This window comes from Diaporthe citri, assembly GCF_014595645.1.
Source record: "Diaporthe citri strain NFHF-8-4 chromosome Unknown scaffold_1, whole genome shotgun sequence".
Lineage (NCBI taxonomy): Eukaryota > Fungi > Ascomycota > Sordariomycetes > Diaporthales > Diaporthaceae > Diaporthe > Diaporthe citri.
In genome coordinates, this window is record NW_025064846.1 from 1,374,938 (window position 1) to 1,398,735 (window position 23,798).

A 23,798-nucleotide genomic window follows, 5' to 3' on the forward strand; every position below is an offset into this window, starting at 1 on the left:
AAGTTGCTGCGGCATCTCAGTGAGCTCGACTTCGGCAACAGTATCGGGTGCTGTTGCACTAAGCCCGTGGGACAAATTATGTCTGGTGTCTCGTGGCTTGTAGGAGCTTGTCGACGGGAGAAGACGTGTCGCGTGATAATCGGCGTCTTTACCAAGGCGTCACATTCAACTTTGAACGGGCATGCAGAGTCCCGTCGCACAGCACAATCCCTCACGTACGCCACATCCTGAGGAGAGGTCACGAGTTCCGTGCCTCAATGTATATGCACCCAGCAGCCTGTGCCTGCCGGTCAAAAACTGCAGATGGCTTAAAGTAATGGCGGCTATGGTCGTCGGCCAATCCTTTGTGGCTGAAATGTGTTCGTGTTCCTTTCGTATCGCCAGTGCAAACCAGCAGATACCACCTAGGTAGGTCATTGGAGCAATTTGCCTGGAGTGGGATAAAGCGGGGGATCCAGCTACGGACGAAAATGGCCGCTGCAAATAGTTCCCATATTTATCGTGACAAAGCCCGCCGGTTTGCTTGAAATCAGCATCGAGCTGCCCATGGAAAAGATCCAAGCGCGCCCTAGGCTATACACGCGTTGCACAACATGGACGGACAGGGAGCTCTTTCGTAGAGCTGCCTGGAATTCACTTGACGAATGACAGCGTCCGCTGTCGGTGATCAATGTCGCGTCATGCATATCGAACAGTCAGTCGAATCATGGAAGGGCAGAAATAGACATTGTGTAGTACTTGTAACGAGGGCCATATGCAGTCTAGTCAGTCTAGTCCGTGAGAGCTCCGGAGCTTGGGGGGAGCTGGTGGGGACGGGGAACCGGTTGGCTGTGATTGGTCAGCGCCCGCGGAAGGGTCCACCCAAGTAAACAATGGACAAACAAGCTCTGGCACACTCCGAACCCCCTTCCACACGATCGATGCAATGTCGCGTATACCGTCATCCCTCACACACATATTGACAACGACCCGGACATCGCTGTAGCGCCCCCTAGCTTCCTCTATTCTCACCGGGCTCAAATATGCTTGCCTTATACTGACAGCCTCGCCACATTATCCCATTTTTGCTTTGCGACACTCGTTACACGTCTCGAGCCTGCGCGACATCATGGCAATGCGTCCTGGGCCACCGCGCCAGCCCGTGGGGTCTGCGGCGTGGTGCACAGAAGAGAGATCCTCGGCGCTCCAGATCTCTCAGTCTGAGGTGGAAGAGTTTGGCTACTCTGCAAGGAACGAGCTGGAATGGCTCAACGAGCACATGGCAGACGTCTTCTCCGAGAACCAGATGTACGTGTCAGACGCGTCAAATGTCGCAATCTTCCACTGACAATGACACAGAAATGTCGTCGAGGTCTTCAAGACGCCAGGAAAGCTCCGTGGGAAGACCCCAAGGACTGCGCGCAAACCTATCCAAAGTGAAAATAGAGTGGTAAGAGCTCTGCCACGTCCTTGTTGCCTTCACCTTCCAGACTGACAGGCTCGAAAGCCCCTGTCAAACATATTCTCTGCGACGCCGAAAGGCGAGCCGAATCCCTTCGCAACATCCGCGTTGCACAATGACAGAACCCCCAAGTTCCGAATCGCGGAGGACAATCCAGCCATTCCGGCCATGCGTCCTTCTATAACTCGCAAACCCGTGCCCACGAAGCCCGCATTTCAAGAACTAGCTGCAGTCGCTGACTCTGGGTATTATGGGAGCCAGAGTCAAGAGGTCACTTTCCAAAGTGATGAGTTGGTTGGGAATGCCGAGCCAGTACCACCCCGGAGTCCTCAACGGACGCCGGGACGGCCAAGACAGCCGTTGACGGCTCTGGCAGAATCTGACGCCATAGATAATCTGGACCCGACCACCGAGGTTTTCGAGGATCCCGCCGAGTCTGTAAATGGTTCAGAGACAGATCGCCCCAGAGCTGTTTCCCCGGAGGCACAGGTTGACGAAGAAGTGGAGGCAGAGCCGGTGCCGGCATCATCGCCAGTCAATTTGCTGGGTCCTGAACCGCCCGAGAAGTCCCCAGTCGAAGCGTCGCCGCCGAGGCCAGAACCGCCTGCAGCTGATACCGGTGGCGAGGAGCATTTGGAGGAAACTGCACCTGCGCCTGCACTCGGAAGCACCGCTGAGGACGATGAAATTGCGGACGTAACCGGATCGCCATCAGATGGCTCGAGCCCAATACGACCTCTTATGCGCAAGAGCAGTCTCAACTTTGCTTCTCTTCCTGCACGCGAGCCTATGGCCTCTAACAAGAGTCTGGGTGCGCGGGTATCGAGAACAAGCCACGTCGACCAGGCCCGTACCAGCTTTTATCCCAGAACAACCGGAGGCAAGAGCCTAGGAATTCGACAAGAAACGCGCGGAGATGACCACGAGGCCATGGATATCGACGAGGATGAGCTGGCAGGAGCCAGCCACAAAGAAAGCACTGTCACTTCCCACAGCAAGACATACACTCAGAGGCTGCAGGATCAGATCAGTATGCTCGGGAAATCGCAGGGAGGTGGAACAAGACTCTCAAAATCGATTCCGAGTCTTGTTGGCACTCAGAAAGCTGTATCCAACAACCAGTCCCAAGTCCCACATACCACTCATGCAGATGCAGAGATGGATCAGACACCACCGAGGAAGCAGCAGGTGGCGAAAACTCCTGGAGCTTTCCCTGAAGATGATGAGGACGACTGGATTGCTCCGCCTACCACAATCCAGGCTGCCACACAGAGCCCTCGTCCCGCGATGGAGAAGAGCTATACTGCGGACGTGATGGAGGGGCTGCATGGCAAGAATACCGTTGGTGGTACTGAATTCGTCCTGCCACAGCACCCGTCACAGTCCGGCGCGTCGGAATCACCACCTAACCCACCTGCCAACAAGCCAGACCTGGCTCCTATCGTTGGCCACATCAAATCGGCGTCGGTTGATTTGTCAAATCACAATCATGCGCCACAAGTCTCTGATTCCAGTCTCAGGAAGATTGTTTCGGCTTCGAATCCTATGTCGGTGACAACGCAAGACGATAACATAGATGAGCCTCCCAAATCGCCGTCAAGAACTTTCCGCGAGAGCCCGTTGAAACACAGCGCCTTGAAACAGGTTAAAAACAAGTTTTCCTCTATACTCAAGAACTCCAAGGGCCTGTTAGCAAGCAGTGCTGCAATCAGTGCGGAGGGCAAGGCATCGTTGGTAAACTCGCCCTCGACTGTGAGACTGGAAAAACAGCCGACCAATTCGACCGGTTCCCTGCGACCAGGCAACGATCCCGAGCCTCTGTATCCAGATTTGACGCGTCATGCATCATGGGATTCGCAACCTGCGCCAACACCATCAAGCCCGTCGCGATCCAATGGGCGTAGGACCCGTGCATCTGCGGAGCGAGATAGGAAGGAGCAGAAACAGAAGGGTAGGGAGGATAAGGAAGCAGCTCATATCGCCAATCAGATGGACAAGCTCGAGAAGGAGCGGGAAAAGGAACGAGAAAAGGCACGCGTTTTCAGCAAAGAGCAGGAGAGAATCGCCGCAGCTGAGAAGCAGCTTGCTGCACAGAAAGAGCGCGAGAGGGCTATGCGGACGCCGGCACCGAAGGAAGCCTCCAGACCGACGCGAAGTAGCCCGCGAAAAGCAAAGACTCAACAGGAAACCGACGCTAAGGCTGCGGCAGAGACGACTGAGCCTGAATTCGCGGATCAAGATATAGAGATGACCGATGCTCCTACGAGTAAGGTGGCACCTCCTACCATTCCGCGCCCAACGCCTGGCTCATCTTTGAATCGCGAGATAAAGCGGCCATCAAGGCCGACCAGGGAACCGGCTACGAAACCGAAGCAGGCGCCTACTTTGATACGCGTGAACACATCTTCTCAGAATACTGGATTCCACCCCTCTAACAGCGTCTTGGCTGCAACACTGGAGAACACTCTCGGACCTTCTCAACAGCAAATCAAGGGCAAGACCAGCCAGCCCACATTGCAAAGCAAAATGTCGCAGCAGAGTTTCAACAGCTCTGTGAACTCGACAACAGGTCGTCCCAAAGCCCTAGATCTTGCTGCGAAACGAAAACAGCAGGAAGAAAAGGAAGCTCAGCGGAGGCGTGATGCTAAGGCAGAGATTGATCGGAAACGGGCGGCAATGCGGGAGGAAGATCGGCGCCAGGAGCAAGAGCGACGAGAGAAAGAGCGGCAACAAGCAGCAAAGGAGGAAGAGGCCAAGAAGAAAGCGCAGCGACAGGCCGCAATCGAGAAGGCGAAGCAAACCAGAGCCCCTCCGCCAGCTGTCCGTTCCCAGCCTAATGCCGCGCCTGAATACAACAGTGTGCGGGACAAGGCAGGTCTCCCTCGGCCACCGTCTCGCCTCCAGCAATCTACAGCCCACCGATCACAAGAGGATGTCAGCCGTCCGGTCAATGCTGTCCTGTCAAGCACGACGAGCATGTCTCTAAAGAGGCCGCTCCAACATGATGGCGTGGAAGACGGGGCACAACGACCGACTGCACCCCGAAGCGGACCGTCGCAACCAAAGGAGGTCAAGCGCATGCGCATGTCAGATGAGTTCGATCTCGAGGACGAGGCAGAAATCCAGTCGTACGGGACCAGCTTGAAGGGGCCGCCTGTCCGACCTTCAGCCGGCTTTAAGAAAGTAAGTTGTTGATAATCTGAACATGCTGCTGTAGTGACAATATGCTGACCAGAGACGCCAGGATCTGCCAAACAAGTCACTGTACAGCGGCTATGCCCCCGCGCCTCAGCGCCACACGCGACATTTTCAAGGCACCGGTGGCACCTCAGCAGCAGAATAAGTCTGGCCATCCTCTTGATATGGCGCAAGTCTCAAAGGGACCCATACCATTCGCGGCAAGCCACCACGCTGCTGGACCATCACACAAGACCCCAGCCAGGCCAAAGGGTGTTGTGGCCACCAAATCGGCCGCCAAACCCAGATCATCACCGCGCTTCCAGAACGGCGACAATATCGAGCTTCCAGAGATTCAGACGGACGACGACGACGATGATGATGAAGAGGAGGACGAAGGGGCCAAGGCGCTTGGGACCGCCTCGTGGGCTGACACGCCTGCTCTTCGGCGCGAGCTTATGCGGCAAGAGACAGTCGACCCTCTGCAGGTGTTTGGGCCCCCGGCGCCACTCAACATGGAAGAGGTGTTCAGCAAGAGCAAGGACAGGTGGCACAAGTTCCGAGCGAGGACGAGCAGCGCCAACTGGAGCGGGGCGGACCGGCTGACGGAGGACGAGATCCGGAAGGACCTGGCTGCACGAGACCGAATGAGACGGGAGGGAGGGTGGACATATGAATTGAGCAAGGACATGTGAGAGCCGTGTGGGGCCGACGGCCTCGTTATGGGCTACGAGTATTGCACAAGCGTCGGGAAAGAGACGACGTCTGGTTATAGCATTGCTTCGGAGTTGGGCTGTGATATTGGCATTGATGTGTTCTGGGTCTCGAGCACAACAGTTGTTTACTGCGGTATGAAAGTCATTTGGCCTGCCATGATTGGTGTCGTGGGTATATTTAGATTCACAAGCAAGGAGTTTATGACAATGTCAGCATCTTCTTTCCTCCCTGCAAAGGAGGCTGTGGCAGATGAGAGGCATTTGGATCCCTCAGCCCAGCGTGCATGCACACCAAACCTGATAGTCTAGGCATGCAGAGGGGCGTTGGGATCGAAAAGTGACAGCGGCAAGTAACGCATGGCGTGTGGCTATGGCGGGCGCATTTTGGCCAAGTACCCACTATCCAATAAGCTCAACCAGTGTCTAGTTCGGAGTAGCGACTGAGTTCGAAGGAGGGACTCTGGCCTTTTCCTTGTCTTCGTTGACAACGACAATGTGGCGAATGTGTTCAACCTCGTTCTGGACGTCAGGGGTAATGCCAATACCAGTACGGCCATACGTTCGGAATTTGCTGGCCGGTAGTCGTGCGAGAAACTAGAGCAACTTCAGGTCTCAATTGTCCGGGGAAAGCACAATTGCTGGACAGATGCCAAGTTGGACTCACCATCTCGTCGATTTCCTCAAATGTCCGGTCCCTCAGCTCTGGCAAGAACACCATAACCCAAGCTGCTGAGACAAAACATGCAACGGCCCCGAAGTAGGCGTATCTAGCCCCCAATTCAGAGCGCCTCGATTCAAAAAGTACTGTGGCAAGTCGATCAGCGAGATGACGGCTGAACCCCGGTCCAAGTATCAAAGAAACCTCGACGCAATATTCCCCAGAGGCATCAGAGTCGCGAGCAGTTGCTGCCTTGATCTGGCAATGTTGTAGCCGATAGGTGACTATGAGAGCCCTCGTATCCGAAGACCTAACAATGTCAACATCTGGACGCAACGTGCTTGAAACATATGATCCAAGGACATTCATCGTACTTGGAGGGAACCTGGTATGGCTTGCAAGGAAGTGAAAGTCGAGGTGTCGATTCCCAGGTTGAAGGACACCAACGACACCCAGATACAAATTGTCACACATTTCCAGTGATCTCGCATTCGGACCAGAGCTTGCCCATGACGCTTGTCCATGGCCAACAGACGGAATGGTAGTAGCTGAGGGGGAAGCATCCAGATTAGTGGATGTTGCACGGAAAACTTCCCTTGGGCCTCGTCAAAGGAGCCCATATATCATCCTACATGTAACCATAGACAGTGTTCGGTGATGGACGACGCCAACCTCCTGACGACGAGACCAGGGCGGCGGGGGAATTAAAGCGTATCGATATATACTTCCAGTGCCAGTATCACTCCGAAGGTTTTAATATCTGTACGCTGCGTGTGGAGCCCTGAAATTTGAACCGAGGTCTTCAAAACTTCGTGGTAGCTAGCATGTATCCTATTCCAAGGACCTCCCCGCGGCTTTCAATGCAACGGCGGAGTTCCACCGTATCCCGAATGTGAAGTGAACTTGACCGCGTCCCATTCGGTAAAGTCGCAGACAAGTCGCGCCGACAACATGCCTTCGAGACAGATATTTGAAGGGGAGTCAAGGCTCGAGCTGCTGCCACAAAGTGTGAAGAACTGGCTGCTGAACAGTTGAGTCCATACCACAGGCTGCATAGCGGGCACTTATCAGTAGCAGATCTTCGATAACTTCGCATGGTACATAAATTATGAGTGACGAAGGGAGAAGGTGATGGGTGGGAGCTGAAGAAGGTGGCCCCACAGGACGGTATCCAGCACGGGCTTCTCAGGAACTGTGGTCAACAATGTATCTACTGCATTCACCGAATTATTCCCCTCGTCTCATCTCTCAGCTTGGCCTCACCCCAAGCGAATGGGATGAATCAAGGTCTCAGACCTGATGTGCACCCATGAATTGAGTTCAAGTGCGCTTATGAACGGAATGTCACCAAGACTCACCCAGGGAGCACATCGGCGGCAGAACTACCCAACCGAGGCCAACCACGTGGAGACCCGAGCTCAGCACTGTGTCAGTGTGTGTGCGTGGGCGTACTAGATTTCGCAAGTACGTACAGTTGTACCTGCACCACAGGATCTCATCGAGGCCGTGTGGGCCGCCTGTCAGCCTTGTTCGATGCTAGAGGTGGGCAGGAGTCGGTTGGGTCTACCGCGTACCCACAAGAGAGAGATGGGCTACTGTGTACTGGTAGGTTTACGTGCATACAAGGACCCCTGTAGGGATGGGCCTGCTCTGCCTTGCTACGTCATCTCGGCCCGTTCACCTGGACAGCCAGTCAACAGTCCCACTCTGCAAGCTCCCATGGACCGCAGGGCGGTTGGAGCAGCGGGGATGCTTGCTGAGCCCCTGGGCCCTTGCTGAACCACAAGCAAAGCCCAAGCCCCTCTGTCACGACGTTTGTGCCCGCGTACCAACCACCAGCCTTTCTCATATTACCCACCCAGGTGCCTAATAATACCTGACTGCTCTCAACCCGTGTGTTTTGTAGGCACAGCAATACAGACAACCCGGCAACGCATGGTTTCTTGCCCGGCCACAGCGCACCTGCGCACTTGCCTTTTTTCTTGGAGCCAAGCAGTCTGACGACGCCCGCTGATCGACTCTTGCAGAATTATTGACGCCCGTCTCCTGCACTGCTCGCCCTGCCTGCACCCCAACCACGAGCACGTCGCCGTTGCAGAGTGCACATTGTAGAACTACGTACCTGCACACTTGCACATTGGCACAGTCATCCTCGGTCAGAGCGCGACAAACCAGGCCAGACCGCCCACACACCTTTCGCTTCGCCCCATACCGCAGCAGAAGCAACCAGTGTTTTTCACGCGACGCCTCTGGGGCACCAGCTTTGACCTTCACTCCCAGCTCTGATCCAATCTCTGACGAAGCTCTTTATCTGTTTATTTGCCCGACTTCTGGGCAGTGGCCAGCGCAGATCAACCCCACGATATCCGACGTCCGTTCCAGCCAGTGCAGATCACAACTCAGCCCAAGGTGGAAGCGACTGTCACGGACTTGGCCATATCTTCTCAAACAGAGTGTGCTGACAGCTCTATTACACCCGCGTGGTAGACCGTGCCCAATGAAGCTGGATCCGAAGCTTGACATCGTCTCGAGCCACAACTCACAGCCCTTCTGCTACCTTCTCTAGCTGGTCAGGACTGCTGTGGACGTCCGCCACCATGGTCAAGATAGACGTCAACCAGGACTACTATGCAGACCTGGAGCTGCCCCAGTCAGTTGACACCGAGACTGTCAAGAAGCAGTATAGAAAACTTGGTACGTTAGCCTGACCGCCTGACCGGGCCTCCTGCTGCTTCTTCGATCTGACCGCGACCCTTGTCCTATGCAGCCCTCAAATACCACCCCGACCGCAACCCGGGCAGCGAGGTCGAGGCCGGCAAGAGATTCACGAGAATCCAGGCCGCCTACGAAGTCCTCACCAACCCCGAGCAGAAACAGCGATATGACAACTCGCGCCGCTCTCGCTTCCCCGGCGCGTCCGGCGTCAAAGGCAACCCATGGTCAGATGTCACCAAGAACTACCCTCCTCCTCCGCGCCCGCCAGGCTTTCCCCAGCGTCCGCCTCCCCCGAAACGACCTGGTAGTACAACCGGTGCCGACAGATACGCGCAGTTCGCAAAGGATGTGCCACCCACCTCTCCTCGAACGAGCCGAAAGCCGGCAGATGCGACTTGGAAAGCTTGGGAGGAGATGAGACCGGGTACTAAAGCCAAGGCTACTGGCGGCCACGCATCTGGGTCAGGAACATCGACAAGGGCCTCCAGTGCACCCAAGCCCCCAGGAGCACCGCCTCCAGTGCCCCCTCGCTCTCCTCAGAAACAAGCCAAGGGCTCGTTTGGACATCGCGTCAACCGCGGCTATACGCCTCAGTCGCCTAGTGGGGACGAGCCTTCCGTTGCTGGCAACAACTATTTCACCACCAGGACCCGTCCCGACCTCTTCAGCGAGACCTCTTCAGCCGCCCAGGCTCGTCGGCGCCAACCCTCGAATCCCACGCCTACCTCGGAGTTTCGCGATAGCACATTCATGGACACTAGGCAGAGGACGCCGTACATGTCTCACGGTGGCGAGAAACTCGATCCTTTCCAAGGCGCCGCCGGCATCAACCGGTCCCGCAGCACGCGAGAGACGAACTCTGCATCTTACCAGCACACCGACGACGAGGATTCGCCGACCTCGAGCGCGCGTCAGCGTCGCGCAAGTGTTCCTGACAATCTAGACAACGATCCCAAGGGAAAGCGAAGGGAGAACAGCAATGTCAATGGGGCCGTAGAACCAAATACAAGCCCTGAGGGCTTCAGCCCTGCCCCAGAGGAACAGTCCCGTACCCAGCAGGAGGGCGCGGACGGCAAGGAGGGATCCAAATTGTATGCCAATCAGCCATATGTTCGTTCTCAGTTTGCAAAGAATGAAGTTCCTCCAAAGACCCAGCAAGCGACCAGTCGTGCGGGCAGTGAGAGAATCTTCAACAAGTCGTTTCACCCCAGTCCAGCGTTGCACGGCCTGCCTACCCGACAGTCTTCGAGTGAAGACCCAAAGCCCTCCAACTCTGGCTTGAACGCCTTTGAGCTCAAGGTCCGCGACATATTGAGTCGGCTCTCGGCAGTGAAGTACTCGCCGTACGGGATGGGAGTGCAGTCGGGTGCAGACCGAGACGCGCAGCATTCCCAGGACTTTCGACAGCAGAGCAGGGCTGACAGTGGAAACCCCAGCAGCTTTGGTGTGCCGTTCAACGACGAATCCTTCACTGACAGCCACCGATTTCCCAGGAACAGCGCCGACAACATCAACACTAGGTTTGTTGCTGACGAGAGTGATGCTAGTAACTGGCAATTCAACGCCGGGTCCCCAGTCGACGAGACTGGGCGACCAGCCATGCCGCGATCGAAGTCCGGAAGCCGAGTCGGCCGAAAATCGCCCTTCCGCGCTCAATCCTTTCAGATGCCCTCTGCTGAGCCTGCTAACGAGGGTGGCCCACCCCAGAACAGCTCCTTCAACCCCGACGAGTGGTCTGAGAAGATCGGGCCGCAGATCTTTCAGACATCGACTACACAGAAGGCGAACACGGCCCGGCCAATTCGCAACCCCAGCAAAAAGCCTAAGCCTGTCCGTATGACGGCGGGTACGGCGGGCATGGTCGAGTCTGATGAGAGCAGCAGTGGACAGGATGACTCTCTCAAGAAGCTGCCCACTCCAGGGAACACAAATGGTCTCAACGAAACCGCCAGTCCTAATGCCATGGACATCGATCCTCCTATGGACTACCTTAGTGCGAAAGGGGTTCGCAACATCCCCGTCGAGCCATCCCGCCCGGAGTGGAGGGCAGGTGATGTCAAGGGAATGACCCCTGGTCTAACACCCGGTGCTGTCCCTCACGCAGGAGGATCGGAAGACACCGAAGAGTTCCGGGCCAGCCTCTCTGACCTAAAGAACGTAGAGCCATTCGCTCAACGTCCTACAGGTCTGGACTCGTTCGGAGACCTGAAATCATCCCTTCCATTCCAGAGTGGCGCATCAGGCCAAGCTCCCGTCGCACACCCCCAGCCTAACCACAAGCCGACCAACCTTCATCTCCCGGTGGAACCGAAGCCACCCAACGCACCACCTACTTTCGCCGTGCCGGGCCTGAAACCCTCTGCGGCTGCATGGGAGAAATATGCAGGGGATTTCTACAGGTACTTGACGGAGTGGCACAGGTTTAATACCAAATTCTCCGACCACTTCCATGCAAGGAACCTTGAGGTGCAAAAGAAGGTGGCCGATCCTGGCTGGGTCAAGTCGAGGGATCCTTCTGGTATTCAAGAGTACCTCACGTGGGCCGAGCAGGATCGACAGGTGCGTGCCACGTGGGTGCAGGCTTGCGACAATCATGAGATGAATGTCAGGGTCTTTATGGCCCACCGGGACAAAATGATGAAGTGATCCTCGGCAAATCGATCGAGGAAGTGACTTCTTAGTTTTTCCTGACAGAGCCCTCCGGAGCAGAATATCACGGGAGGTTAGATTTCGGCGGAGTGTTTCCGCAACGGCCTGCTTTGTACCGCCAGATATTGGAAGGGAATCGACCAGGCCGGTACATTTGTTTTGGGAGATCAGAATCTCTCCCTCCAGGGGAAAGTGTGCCTCAGAGACGCACGCTTCACACACGCTCAGATACATCCTCAAGCCCTGTGTGCTCTCAGCGAGTATGGCTCGTGTTTGCGAGCTTTTGTGACATCTGACGTTGGAAGCAGCGAGGCACACGAGGGGTTGGGGGTTCACAGGCTGGGATCTTTGTCGAGCGTCATGAGGTTGAGGCTTGTTGCGACATATGACCCCATAGACACTTGGAGATCTGTCCCGTCGGAGATGTAGGCTCCTTGGTCTAGGGCCGGTAGATTACGGCGCCCGGAGTCTTGGTGTTTTTTCGAGGCCGAATGAACGGTCAACGAGCAACGAAGGATGGAAAAGGCCATGGATAGGCAAAGGAAGGACAGATGGGGTGGTTTGGTACAATACCTATCTCGCACATACAATAGTAATGAATTGGCAAGTGCATTGTTCCAGCGTGTATTCTGTTTGAGAGTCCAGGGCTCGGGGAGAGAAGCAAGCAGCATTTAAGCTCTTTGAGACGGAAGCAATATTTCAGTTGCTGCCTTTTCTCTTTTCTTCTATCTTTATCCACCTGATGCGGTGTGCTATATAGCTGGTACCTGACCCTCACACCTTGGAACTCCACCAATCCATAAACCCAGACAGAGAGATTCCGATTACACCTTTCATACAAGCAACCGAACCACCAGGTCCCTTATTTCTTTCCGTCGATCCGTCAGATGGCCACAGCGTCGTCAGGCTCGCCCGTGTCGTCAGTAACGGAGGGGACACCTTCCTGGCCTTCGCCCTCTATCTTCTTGCCCGCCTCGTAAGTGAGCCGGCGCCAGCCGCACTCAGCTGAGGGGTCCTTGATCCACTCCACCGTGGGGAAGTAATGCTCGTTCTTCTTCATGGTAATGACCCATGGCACGCTGTCGAAGGTAACAGCTCTAAGTCGGAAGTCTGCGGTACTTTAATTAGCATATACGATGTGTGAGGTGCGCTGTTTGCGAATGAGGAGACTTACAGGTGTTGTCTGGAATATCTACTACAGCCGCAGTGAACGCTTCGAGGTTTGGCGTGGGTTTGTTGTTCACGTGCGTGATGAAGTTTGTCGGTGCCAGTCCGTATTGGTAAGCCGGCGACCCCCGTGTACGAGCAGAAACGTACACCTCGCTGAAGAGCTTGCTGATCTGCTGGCGCACGGCGTGGTGCGGCCTGTGGAGCACGGCACCACAGAATGAGACAGCACGATCCGTCTCGACGTCGTCAGCAGCCACCGTGGGCAGCTTGAGTTGGATCTCCTCGCAGTCACGGACAATGACGGCGTCCAGGAAGTTGTTTGAGTACATCACATCCAGCTCCGAGATGCGCGTGATCAGCTTCCCGTTAAGTGTCAGCAGGATATCGCCCTCAAGCAGTGCCTCATCGCCTTCCTTGTCCTTGCGCTCAAATGTCCTCTTCGTCACCATGAACAACTGATGGTGGCTCGTGTTGACCCGGGACACCTGGGCTATCCACTCTTCCGACACACCCATGAGACGTGCTTGCGACATTGCGATGGACCGGAACTCAACCGAGAGCATTCGGAGATCAGGCACAGCACCTTGTGAGATCTGCGACACCACCGGGAGTAGCGTTGGCGTGGCAAGGCCGAGATGATACTCCTCATCTCTGTGGGTCGAGGGATTGCGCTCTCCGAGATACGTCAGCCACAGCGCCTGCACGGTGCCGTCCGGCGCGACCAAGACGCCGCTGCCGCATTGCTGGCTCAAGCTTGTATCGACCGTAATAGCATCCACATTGACAGCCCTGTACCGGGGTGCCCCAGAGTTGGCCGGAATGGCAACAGCAAAGATCTCCGTGACAGTCGTGGCAGCATGGACGACACGGCCAATCCTGTTGTACCCGATGAAGTAGGTTGACGCGCCTTGCGTGATTTCTTCGCTTGAGAGTCTCGCGCTCTGGACAGGAGCGTCAACCAGCTTGGGGTCATACTGGATGATGGCGTAGTTTTGCAAGGGGTGAAGGAAGACGACCTTGCCCTCGACAACGATGGAGTCCGCAATGGTGATGCTAATGTCGCACAAGTCGTAGGGCACAATAGCCCGAGAGATTACTACCAGCCCCTTGTCTGCGTCAACGACCAAGCCCATTCCCCATTTCCGGTTCTTCGGAAAGCCATCCAGTTTGACCGGCATTGTGCAGTTGACATGCACAAAGCTCTTCACGAGCTCGGCCACGGCTGGATGAGAGGTATGCTCGAGCTGAATGAACGATGCCTTGCGTGGTACCGGGGGCACTGGTGCAATCGGGTCTGCAAGGTCAGTGAAGTCCCACACTCCACTCTCGTCGTTCCGCACGGCAAGCTTCATCTTGGAGGACCAGTGCCTGTCGATGTATATGATAGTCGTGTTGAGCGTGTGTAGGTCCCGGAGGTGTTTGTATGTCACGACAACCCGTGCTTTGTCGGGTATGCCTTTGGCAACCTCGATGAAAGTTTCCAAGTCTGGTACTTTCTTGTGATCGAGTGTCTGGAGTATCCAACCGTTATCGCTGTTATCAAAGCGGAAGGAGCCCGTCGCTTCGCAGATATACACTCCCCGTGCAGCCACACCATATAGCCTGGCCTGCTGGTAGGACAGCGTGTGGAAGCTGCCGCCGGCGACAGATACGAAGCGATCAGGAGTGATGCCATGCAAATCACCGACCTGGATCTCCACCTCGACGTCGTCTCCTCCCCTCTGAAGGAGCAGTTTCACGGTGCTGCCGACGTTCGAGTCCATAATGTCATCGAGCCGTACGAATGAGGTTATCAGCTCGTCGTTCACTTTGACAAGAACATCACCTTCCTCGACCTTGCCGTGGGATGGACCCTCGGGAAGGACGATCTCAGCAACCAGCATGTTGGTCTCTCTGGGGAATTGCTTCCTCATTTGTGCCTCCCATTCGGAAGAGAGGCCCAGCCGCCTGCACTCATCGAAGGGCTTCAGGAGAAATTGGCACTGGATATCGCCTCTCGTAATGGGTTTTCCCTCTTGAAGACATTTCAGAGCTCTCAACGGTCGATCCAGAGGCAAGAAGTAGTCTGTGGACGCGCCGTCTGCTCTTCCGCCGGCCTGCAGAGCAACGGCGGAGCCATCGAGGTTAACGACTGGACTGCCAGACGAACCTCCACTAGCAGCGGCACTGGCTTGATAATACGAAGTGCTATGCGACAACCCGTTAGCAATTCGGCAGTCTGTGGTGTAGTTGAGGGAGTCGTTTGGTGCCAGAAGCCAAGCTTCACGAGTGAGTTGGAGACAGGAGACAAACTGACTTGAAATCGCTGTAACCTTCGCCGTATTCTGGGGCGTTGCGGTCTAAGCGGCTGATGACACCAGAAAGAATGCTGAGCTTCTCACCCGCATCATTACCGACAACGCGAATCTCGATACCAACTGTTTTGCACACATCACGTCAGCCAAGAGCCGTATAACATTTCCGATTCTGGGGATCCTACCTTTAGCCAGGTCGGGCCGTAGTGGCAGTGCTTTTACCGGCATATACTTGATGGCCTTGGGGTCGAACTTCAGAATGCCAAAGTCGTGGACCGGGTCTCGGTAGACAGGGTAGGCATCCACCTCCTCATGGTTGTCAAAGATACAGTATCCCCAGAACGGCCCCGCGCCAACGACGTGCCTGTTTGTCAGGATATAGCCCCTCTCGGCGTCCACGACAAAGCCAGTGGCCTCGGAGTTCAGGGCTGGATCGGTGTCGAAGGAGCAGGTCTGGCAGAAGCGGATGGAAACGACATTTCTGACGACATTCTCAATGGTCAACTGCCACTCGGCGGTGTCGGGTCCCAGGGAGGGGAGGGTCTGCAGGGCGGCTTCCTCGATGAATTCGTGGTCGTGCATGTCGAGGTCGGCGGCCTCGATGTCGGGGGTGTTGTCGCCGGCAGACTGCTTGCCGTTCAAGGAGTGGCGATGGTGTTTAGGTGGGCGGCCGGTCTCGAGTGCGTCGAAGGGGGAGGGCTTGCGCTTGGCGCGAGGCGAGGTGTTTGTGCCGTTCATGTTGAGAGGGCTTGATGAAGACTCGCCGGTAAGCGGCTGTGGTGCCTTGTCCGAGGTCGATGTCGAAGCGGAGGACGTTGCCGTGAAAGCCCTGGCGAGACGAATGTGAGGTAGTACAGCTGGTGACTGGCGCAGCGAAGCCAAAAGACCAGATGAAAAGACGTGGAGCGGACGGCGGCGTCGCTGGGTGGTGGTGTTGAGGAGCGTTGAGATCCAGGTCCTAGTAGCGAGCTTGCCAGTGCCGATGCCAATGCCAACTCGGCTGCGCAGCGAGGAGGGCAGAGCTGTTCGCATCAAGGCCTGTTGCCCTCGTCCGACGGAATGCAGCGCAGTCGCTGGCCTATGTAAAGACTGTAGGAGATAAGGGCATGAGTGACAGGAAGCGACGAGGACGATGCAGAGGGCACGAGGAGGCGATGAGGTCGCAAGCCGCAAACATTTACAGGTTGCCCTCGAGCTGACGGTCGCCTCCACACCCCTGTCCCGCCTTACCTGCACTTACATGGGCCCAGTGAAATTGAGCTGTTCGCACAAGGCATTGTTCGGATCCCGCCAGGGCACAGCTGTAATGGACTTAGTCAGCCGCCCTTTCACTGATCATTCTACTATTATCCTGTATGGGCATATGCACGTCCTCCAGGATCGATCCACAGGTGCCTTGCCTTGACCACCCACATGGCTACCCAGGTATTTAGTATATCCTGGAGGATATGCCTGGCTTTTGCTCATTTGTGATTGTAGACCTAGGGTAGTTAGATACGGCGTCGAGCCTCGAGTCTGCTCCTTGAGCCGGGATGCACAACACGTGGGCTATTTGCTTACTCCATCCGCAAGGCGACCAACACAACACAGACAGACGGTAGACGAGTCCCGGGGCCGAGTGTCTGCTTGCCGCCATGATTGTTCTTGTGCATACGTCAGGGCAGCGCGTGGCCGCCTTTACGGATGCAAACGATGGGGTCGTGCCCCCTGGTTGTTCTGTGCCGGGCCCGGCGCCCACAGGCCCCGCGGGTTGGCCGCCCCAGGCCAGCTAGGCCGTCTTAGCAGCTTAGTAGAGGTAAATGTGGCTATTTAAAGTTTGACGCAATATGCAAGACAGCTGGCATCGGGGCCGCGTGCCCTATGAGAGAGGGCAGGAGAGTGGGCAGTAGGCCGAACAGTAGATGCGGGGGAAAGATGATCGCTGCAAGTCAGAGCCCAGGCCGGGCAAGGGAAGGGAAGGGAACGAAAGCATCTTTGCAGTGGATGAACCAAGTCGACGTTGAGATGCAAGATCGAGATGGGGCAGGGCAATACACGACCAGGCCCGCCCTGGCCCGGCGAGCGAACAGGTACTATTCCCATGTAGACTTCGGCCCGGCCCCTGGGTAGAGCAGGGCACCTAGGTACCTTAGGGTACAAGTAGTAGTCTACCTAGGTAGTCTAGTCTGAAGTTTGGGTTGGTCAGTCAAGGGCCAGGCGGTCGCCGGCCCACGGTCGAGGTCAGTGGTCAGTGGTCATGATTGTCGTTGAAATAATATCTTTGGGGATTGGGGATCCATGCCCACGCCCCATGCCCCATGCCTGGCTCCCACTCCCTCCCATGTCCGTCCCATTTCGTATATATGACGGGCCTTTTTTGACCAGCCGTGACCAAGAGTCGACACCATATCTCACTCACTCACCCTGTCCCTCCAGTTGGCATCGTGGTCTTGGATAGTCGTGCACCCGGATATCTATCTCCGCTGGGCATAGTCGTCGTCGTCGTCAAGATTGATTCTCCCCTCGGTCAGACCTTCCACAGCCTTGGGAGCCACCGCCCACGCACAGTCGACCCCTCCAACAACAACATTAACAACAACAACAACAACAACAACAACAAGCTGCAGCTCCAACTCCAGCCCCGTCCAACCCCCCCCCCCCCCCCCCGGGGCCTCGCTGCCTCGCTGCCAACTTACAGCTCTACGACTTACATCTTGCAAGTTCAAGCTAATACCAACAAGACTGTCCTGCAGTCAATTGTCTCGGCTTATCTCCTAGCCTCTCTCTCCAGCGCCATCCACCGCCCACCACCGCCCAGACCGCCTTCTACCCTCATCTCGCTTAAGCTCGACTTCTGCGTGATCGCATTGAACCGGAGACGTCATTTTCTCCCCCATGGGCATTTTGTCGCTCCACGATATTTCCCACTGGCGAATAGATCCCGCCCTGTCGTCTGGGTAGAAGCGGGTCCGCTCAGCTCTTTGTGACGGCCCCAGCGCTTTCTCGGCCGGAGAATTATTGATAGCTCGTCCACGTCGCCGGCACTCATCAAACCCGCCCCACGTCCCCCCTTGCCCGTGAGGCCAGGTCCCGACTGTACCGCGACTCCCAGCGCGAACCACGGCGGCCTCGAAGCCTCCCAGGGCCAAGACCGACGGCCATCCGGCTCCAGATCCGACAGCCTCGGGACCACCGACGGTCGCTCGATCTCCCAAATAAGCATCGCACCGGCGAGTCATTGCTTGCTGGCCACATCTGATCTTCTCTCGTCTCCTGTCTGCTTCATGGCCGTCTCATGACAGCTTGCCGTCTCACCATTCACACACGCCGGCCGCTGAGTAAAAGAGCCAGGAGATCGCGCTGGAAGGCACAGGCTCGAGGGCTGCAATTGCGTCCACAATGGATACCCTCACCCCGACCGGCAATCTGACTCCAATCACGGTTGGCTCAGGAACCTCGACGCCCAGGAGCCCCAAAAGGATCAGCTTCGTGCCGCTGGTCACCGTCATTGGCTTCCACCATGCGAGAGGGCCTGAAGTCGAGTCGTGGTTTGGCAGTGCGGAGGGTACAGACCCGGCGGTCGACTATGGGTGGTCACTGCTGCCCTTCATGGCGCTCAGTGATGGCGCGCATGCGTGAGTGCCCGCCCATCCCTAGCAACCCGGGCCACCTGGCGGGGGCCTTGACGAGATCTACCACTAACCGCCGTGGTCCACGGGCACAGATCGACTGAAGACTTCTCCTACTTCACCCTGCTGAAGCCCGCCACCGAGACCGAGCCCGCAACGTCGCTCTTTGGAATATCATGTACCAGGCAGATGGACGCCTCCGCTCTGATCAACCGTCCCGCCGATGTCACTCGTTCGACCGTGCAGAAGGCCGTCGTCGTCATAGCCGACAACCCGCAGACCTTTGGCACGCTCAGGGAACGACTCAGTGTTGTCACACACGCCTGGTTTGCACAGCGCGAGTTCACCGACACGGAGATCCTGCGTCGCTTCCAGGAGAGTCTGGCGGATGAGAAAGAGCGAGGTCTTCTGAGCGAGGACGAGAACCGGGACGCCTACCTCGGCATGAGCTTGAGGGAGATGATCCACGAGTTCAGGTGGCAGACTTTGGTCTTGTTAAAGTGCTGCCTTTTGCAGCCCAAGGTAAGGAGAAGTGGCTCGAGAGGGTCTCAGTACCCTGGGATATGTGGACCTGACTAACTTTACCTCCCTCTTTCACCAGATGTTGTTCTTTGGTTCCCGTTGCGAGCGACTTTGCATGATGCAGTTTTCTTTGATATCTTTGATACCCGGTCTTATTCGAAAGCTCCAGGACTGTGCCGACCCGGAACTGAACAGTTACGAGAAGCATTTGACGATGCCAACAAATCTTAAATCTAGTGACCGATCATCGTTACAGGCATGGATGGGCCTCCCGCTTCAGATATTCGGCAAGGTCGGTGCTCCGTACTGGGTAATGCCTGCGAATTAAAGCTGACTGAAAACACAGGGAAGCCTGTTTGGACCATATACACCTCTTCAACAGCTCGATGTCTTGGCAGACCACGAGACGAAATCGTACATCGTTGGAAGTACCAATTCACTCCTTCTCCAGCAGCGAGACAGGTACAGTGATATTCTGATCAACCTCGACGACGAGTTTATCAATATCACATCGACGTCGCTGAAGCAAGCACTGCAACTCTCAACCCCGGACAGAAGATGGATCGATTTCATCACACAGACCGTGAACGAGACCTGGGACGAAGCGAATCCAGGCCGGCCAAAGACAATGGGCTTCATGGGAAGCGAGGAGTTCATTCGACTTCAATTCGAGGATTACATTATTGCGCTTCTCTCGGCCGTCAAATATCACAACTTCATGGCCAAGCACAAAGATAACCCAAAAATGCTCCTCCCGCAAATTGACGGTGATCCAGCCGTGGATTTCAACTTGGACTGGGTCGAGGCCTGGATGAAGACCGAGAATTACCGAATATGGAACAACAACACCGACAGCCACCTGTTCGATATTGCTGAACCCAGACACATATGTGCAGGTGGCCTCACCATCGACGACGTATCAAGGCGCGTGACCCAGCAGGTACAGGATATGCACTTGGACGAGAAGCTATCGCAGGGAAGAGAGGCGGCCGCGAGGAATTTGGCCGCGGCAAGAGATAAGGGAGGAGCAATGATCACTAAGTTCTACGGGGAACTCGAGGCGTATCGCGAGGCACAGCGGAAGAAAGCAGAGGAGACCAGGCAACAGCAGTCCAGCGACTCTGTGCCTGCCAGTCCAACCATCAAAAATGGACACGATGCCGAGAAGGCTGGCGTGGGTGCCTATATGAGTAGCTGGGCCACCTGGGCGGGGGAGAAGCGCAAGGCGCTCGCCAACCGTGGCGCCGGCGACAGGAACAGCGGCAGCAGCGCGAGCGGGTGGGGCCTCGGCCTGGGGAGGACCAAGAGCAAGAGGGATGGGAGCAGCACGACCTCGCTGCACTCGGCATCGGAGAAGGATGTCAAGAGCCCGCGCATGTCGACGTCCTCGTCCTTCTTCGGCGGGCCAAGGAAGAGTCTCGACAGCGCGAAGGAGCTGGAGAAGGCGCGGCAGGAGGACGTGCGCCCGGGGACGCAGCACTCGTTCAGCGAGAGCATCCTCGGCTCCGAGGAGTCCGGGACCGTGTCCTCGCCCGAAGTCTCGCCGCAGAAGCCGCGGATCGACTTCGCCAGGCAGGAGACGAGCGTGTGGAACGACGCCGAGTCGCCGACCGAGTATAAGTTGGCATAGCGGCCCCCGGCGCGGAGGCGGAGCCGGAACCCCCTCGGCCCCCTGAGGAGGTGCGGTGTGGGGCCAAATCGTAATAGTCTGAGTTGATGGCGTGTCGGGCATGCGTGTATAGGAAGCATGGAAGAAAGCATCTCGCATCTCGGATGGTTTTAGATCAAACACAAAGTATACCACGGCATAGCATAGCATTCACGGCACATTGAAGGCCACCAGCAGCCACGGCAGCAAGGACTTTGCCTAGTTTGGATAGGTCAAAATACATCATCGGCAAAGGTCTGTCTTTCGATGGCCCGTCTATCGCCTGTTTGGGTTGTATGTTCATAGTCTCAACAGCTGCTGTCAGTCCGCCTCTAGCCATCTTTCAGAAGCTCAGGGAGGGACAAGACCTCATTCGTCACGGGACCCACGGGCATGAGCCACCTCCCTCTTCCTGTCATCCTCAGCTCGTACCCAACCTTCTCCCGAAGCGTATGTACTGTAGGCCAGGCCAATGACGTGGTCCCATAGTTGTTGATATTGCTCAAGGCTTGCCGTAGGTCATCAAGTTGTTCACACGAGTAGAGGTAGGCAGGAGGACTCAAGCACTCAAGTCATCGATGACTTTGACTCAGAGACTTTGTTATTTATCCCCAATACATGAACAAAAGACACCCTCCTCCTTCTTCGTAACGCCTTGGCCTCCGTGGGGAAGTTTCAGATGCTGGACATGCTGAAGTTTCGGAAGAAAAGGTCTGCTGTTGGATGACCTTTCTGTCTCTGTTTTTTGTGTCCTTGCGCTTGGCGGGGACGGGCCCGGGGCCAGCAAAGGGCTTTGGCAACGCCGTTGTGTATCTACCGAATTGTCTGAAGTAAAAAGTACGACAACCATTGCTAAGAATGCGCCTGTGATGCAGTGCCCTCATGTTTTCCTTGCATCTGCCCCTTTGACACACCCCTGTAATCCTTGGTATCACGAACATCATCGCCGAAACACGTATTAATCTGCTAAACAGTCGCGTTGACTCAGGTCGGCGTCCTGTTCACTGCGGACCGTGAAATTCTCCCTCCATCGCTGCAACGCCGCTGGCTTCCACGTTGTGGTAGTCGAGGATCTCGGAGTACCTGCGATCAGGCATTAGCACGAATACACATTCGAGGTTAGCCAACCTCTTCGAGGTCGGTGGCTGCGGCAACCCACATCATGATCTTCCACGTGTCCACAGGCAGGTCAGCATCGTTGAAACTCCAGTCGAACTTCTCCTCGGCCACAGGCTCGTCGGTTGGGTCGTGGTAGGGAGCCAGGTACTCATGTGCCAGAGCATCCGCAGCTGTTATTCGCTTCTTGGGGTCGAAGACAAGCATGCGCTCCAGGAGGTCGACAGCTACAGTAATTAGTTGTTAAAAATGTGTTTGGCACAGCTGCGGGGTTGCAGGATTTACTAACCAGACTCGTCGGCGTTCTTAAACTTTGTTGCCAGAGGTTGACGCTCCCGCTTGGGCAGGGATTTGACGAATCTCAGGGTCTGCCACTGTCAGTCACTTGCGTCTCCGATAGCATAGACGATGCGCAACTCACGTTTTCGCTAGCAATTGTGTTGATGACATCGTCGGGTGGTGTTCCAAGAAGCTCTGTGATGATGGAAAACTGGTTGACGTGGTCCTTTCCAGGGAAGAGTGGTTTGCCCTCGAGCATTTCCGCGAAGATGCAGCCTGCGCTCCAGATATCGACCTCGACATCGTATTTTTGCCATGTGAGCATGATCTCGGGTGCGCGGTAGTATCTTGTCGATACGTAACCCGTCATCTGGGGGTCTTGAATACGGGCCAAGCCGAAGTCGCAAATCTTGAGATCACAGTTCTCGTTGACGAGAATGTTGCTAGGTTTAAGGTCCCGGTGCACCACGCCAGCAGAGTGCACGTATTTCAGACCTCGCATGATCTGGTACAAGAAATACTGGATGAACTGCTTCTCGAGGGGCCTGGAGGTCAACAGCCGGTGCAGGTCAGTCCCCAGAAGCTCGGTGACGAAGTAGATGTCTTCGAGGGGAGAGATGAAGATATCGCTGAGAGAAATGACGTTCTCGTGCCGGAGGTGCTTGAGCAGTTTCAGCTCACGGTAGGTCCTCTTGGCCAGGACGGGGGTGCTGAAGGGCTTCATGATCTTCTTGATGGCAACATTTTGGTTGGTGAGCTGGTCTCTGGCGGAGCAAACCAGACCGAAGGCGCCCATGCCCACAGGCTGCAGGTCCGAGTACCTCGATGTGATCTCGAAGGTCGTCCCAAAGATTTGGGCGCGCACGAATTCAGCCATGATGAATGTGATTCGGGAAACCGGAGAGTCAGGGCGACGTGTCGAGGGGGATCAACAGGAGAGGCAGAGATCGGGGTGAGATGATGCGATTTTGACGAAGTCGCTCAAAACTGTTGTGTCGCTGTGGATGGGCGGGCAGTGGTGAGGCAGACCTGCGGGGTGGTTGTGGGAGAGCGAAAAGGATGCAGCAATGGTCGTCAGAGCTAAGGAGTGCTCGGTTGTAGGTACGCTTGGCTGGCTGGCTGGCAACTGTGGTGGGGACGAAGAGGCAGAGGTGGGCGACGCGGGGCTCCGAGGTGCTGGCGGAAGCTGGGGTTGGGAGACGGACGAATTGGCACGGAGGGGAGGGAAGGCGAGGCGCTGAAAGTCGGTGTATTAGCTTTCCAGTCTAGCAATTTCCTAGCGATGGGCGCTTGCGATTGGGTTTCATGTCTCGAGGTGCTGCCATGCAACTGCCTCGCCTTGCAAGCTCATTGCAGCAATGGTATTACCCGCCCAGGCTGAGCATTTGGGGGCTGGAATTTTTGGGGGCAATAGAGGAGTAGGCTGTTGGGCTTTGGCAATTGCCATCGTGCATATGCCAGATTCTGAGTTGCTGTCCCTGGAGCTGGACCAGGGGCCCCTCCACGTACCGAGGCGAAAGACCAGTGTATTCCCGTCTTCGGTGTGCGAAGTCAAGTATGGTGCCTCGGCGACTAGCCTGAATGACTGACTGACTTGGGCGTTGGGTTGATGCGGCAGCAGGCAAAGGACTGCTTTGCAAATTCGAGCTCAAGGAACTCGATATTTGGCAAAGCTGGGCTGGTGTGCAGGGCTATTGCAGAACGACACAAGTGAAGAGTAGAGAATCACGGCCGAGGCCTTTGGAGAGGGACGGGAAGGTCAGAATTGCCCAAGGCTCCCCGGATCTCGATCACTCCTTATGGAC

The 23,798-nt window shown here is 56.0% G+C and overlaps 6 protein-coding genes across 6 annotated transcripts; 3 read left to right on the forward strand and 3 right to left on the reverse strand.

Annotated features, from left to right (window-relative positions):
* Positions 1 to 1,108: 1,108 nt before the first annotated feature.
* On the forward strand, positions 1,109 to 5,313 carry INS49_000368 (uncharacterized protein; the record flags this gene model as incomplete). Its single annotated transcript, XM_043161206.1, has 5 exons — positions 1,109 to 1,287; positions 1,339 to 1,429; positions 1,487 to 4,624; positions 4,686 to 4,761; positions 4,814 to 5,313. The coding sequence occupies 5 exons, from the start codon at positions 1,109 to 1,111 to the stop codon at positions 5,311 to 5,313; spliced, it is 3,984 nt and encodes a 1,327-aa protein (XP_043029712.1).
* Positions 5,314 to 5,757: 444 nt separating this feature from the next.
* Positions 5,758 to 6,052, reverse strand: INS49_000369 (uncharacterized protein; the record flags this gene model as incomplete). Its single annotated transcript, XM_043161207.1, has 2 exons — positions 5,758 to 5,928; positions 5,999 to 6,052. The coding sequence occupies 2 exons, from the start codon at positions 6,050 to 6,052 to the stop codon at positions 5,758 to 5,760; spliced, it is 225 nt and encodes a 74-aa protein (XP_043029713.1).
* Positions 6,053 to 8,589: 2,537 nt separating this feature from the next.
* INS49_000370 (uncharacterized protein) lies at positions 8,590 to 11,353 on the forward strand (the record flags this gene model as incomplete). Its single annotated transcript, XM_043161208.1, has 2 exons — positions 8,590 to 8,686; positions 8,760 to 11,353. The coding sequence occupies 2 exons, from the start codon at positions 8,590 to 8,592 to the stop codon at positions 11,351 to 11,353; spliced, it is 2,691 nt and encodes an 896-aa protein (XP_043029714.1).
* Positions 11,354 to 12,239: 886 nt separating this feature from the next.
* Positions 12,240 to 15,852, reverse strand: INS49_000371 (uncharacterized protein; the record flags this gene model as incomplete). The annotated part of the gene is made up of 4 exons (XM_043161209.1): positions 12,240 to 12,466; positions 12,531 to 14,713; positions 14,823 to 14,943; positions 15,006 to 15,852. The coding sequence occupies 4 exons, from the start codon at positions 15,850 to 15,852 to the stop codon at positions 12,240 to 12,242; spliced, it is 3,378 nt and encodes a 1,125-aa protein (XP_043029715.1).
* A 2,346-nt stretch (positions 15,853 to 18,198) lies between these two features.
* Positions 18,199 to 20,580, forward strand: INS49_000372 (uncharacterized protein; the record flags this gene model as incomplete). The annotated part of the gene is made up of 4 exons (XM_043161210.1): positions 18,199 to 18,434; positions 18,524 to 18,950; positions 19,030 to 19,242; positions 19,297 to 20,580. The coding sequence occupies 4 exons, from the start codon at positions 18,199 to 18,201 to the stop codon at positions 20,578 to 20,580; spliced, it is 2,160 nt and encodes a 719-aa protein (XP_043029716.1).
* Positions 20,581 to 21,599: 1,019 nt separating this feature from the next.
* INS49_000373 (uncharacterized protein) lies at positions 21,600 to 22,870 on the reverse strand (the record flags this gene model as incomplete). The annotated part of the gene is made up of 4 exons (XM_043161211.1): positions 21,600 to 21,681; positions 21,758 to 21,941; positions 22,004 to 22,082; positions 22,136 to 22,870. 4 exons carry the CDS (start codon positions 22,868 to 22,870, stop codon positions 21,600 to 21,602), a joined length of 1,080 nt encoding a protein of 359 aa, XP_043029717.1.
* Positions 22,871 to 23,798: the final 928 nt, after the last annotated feature.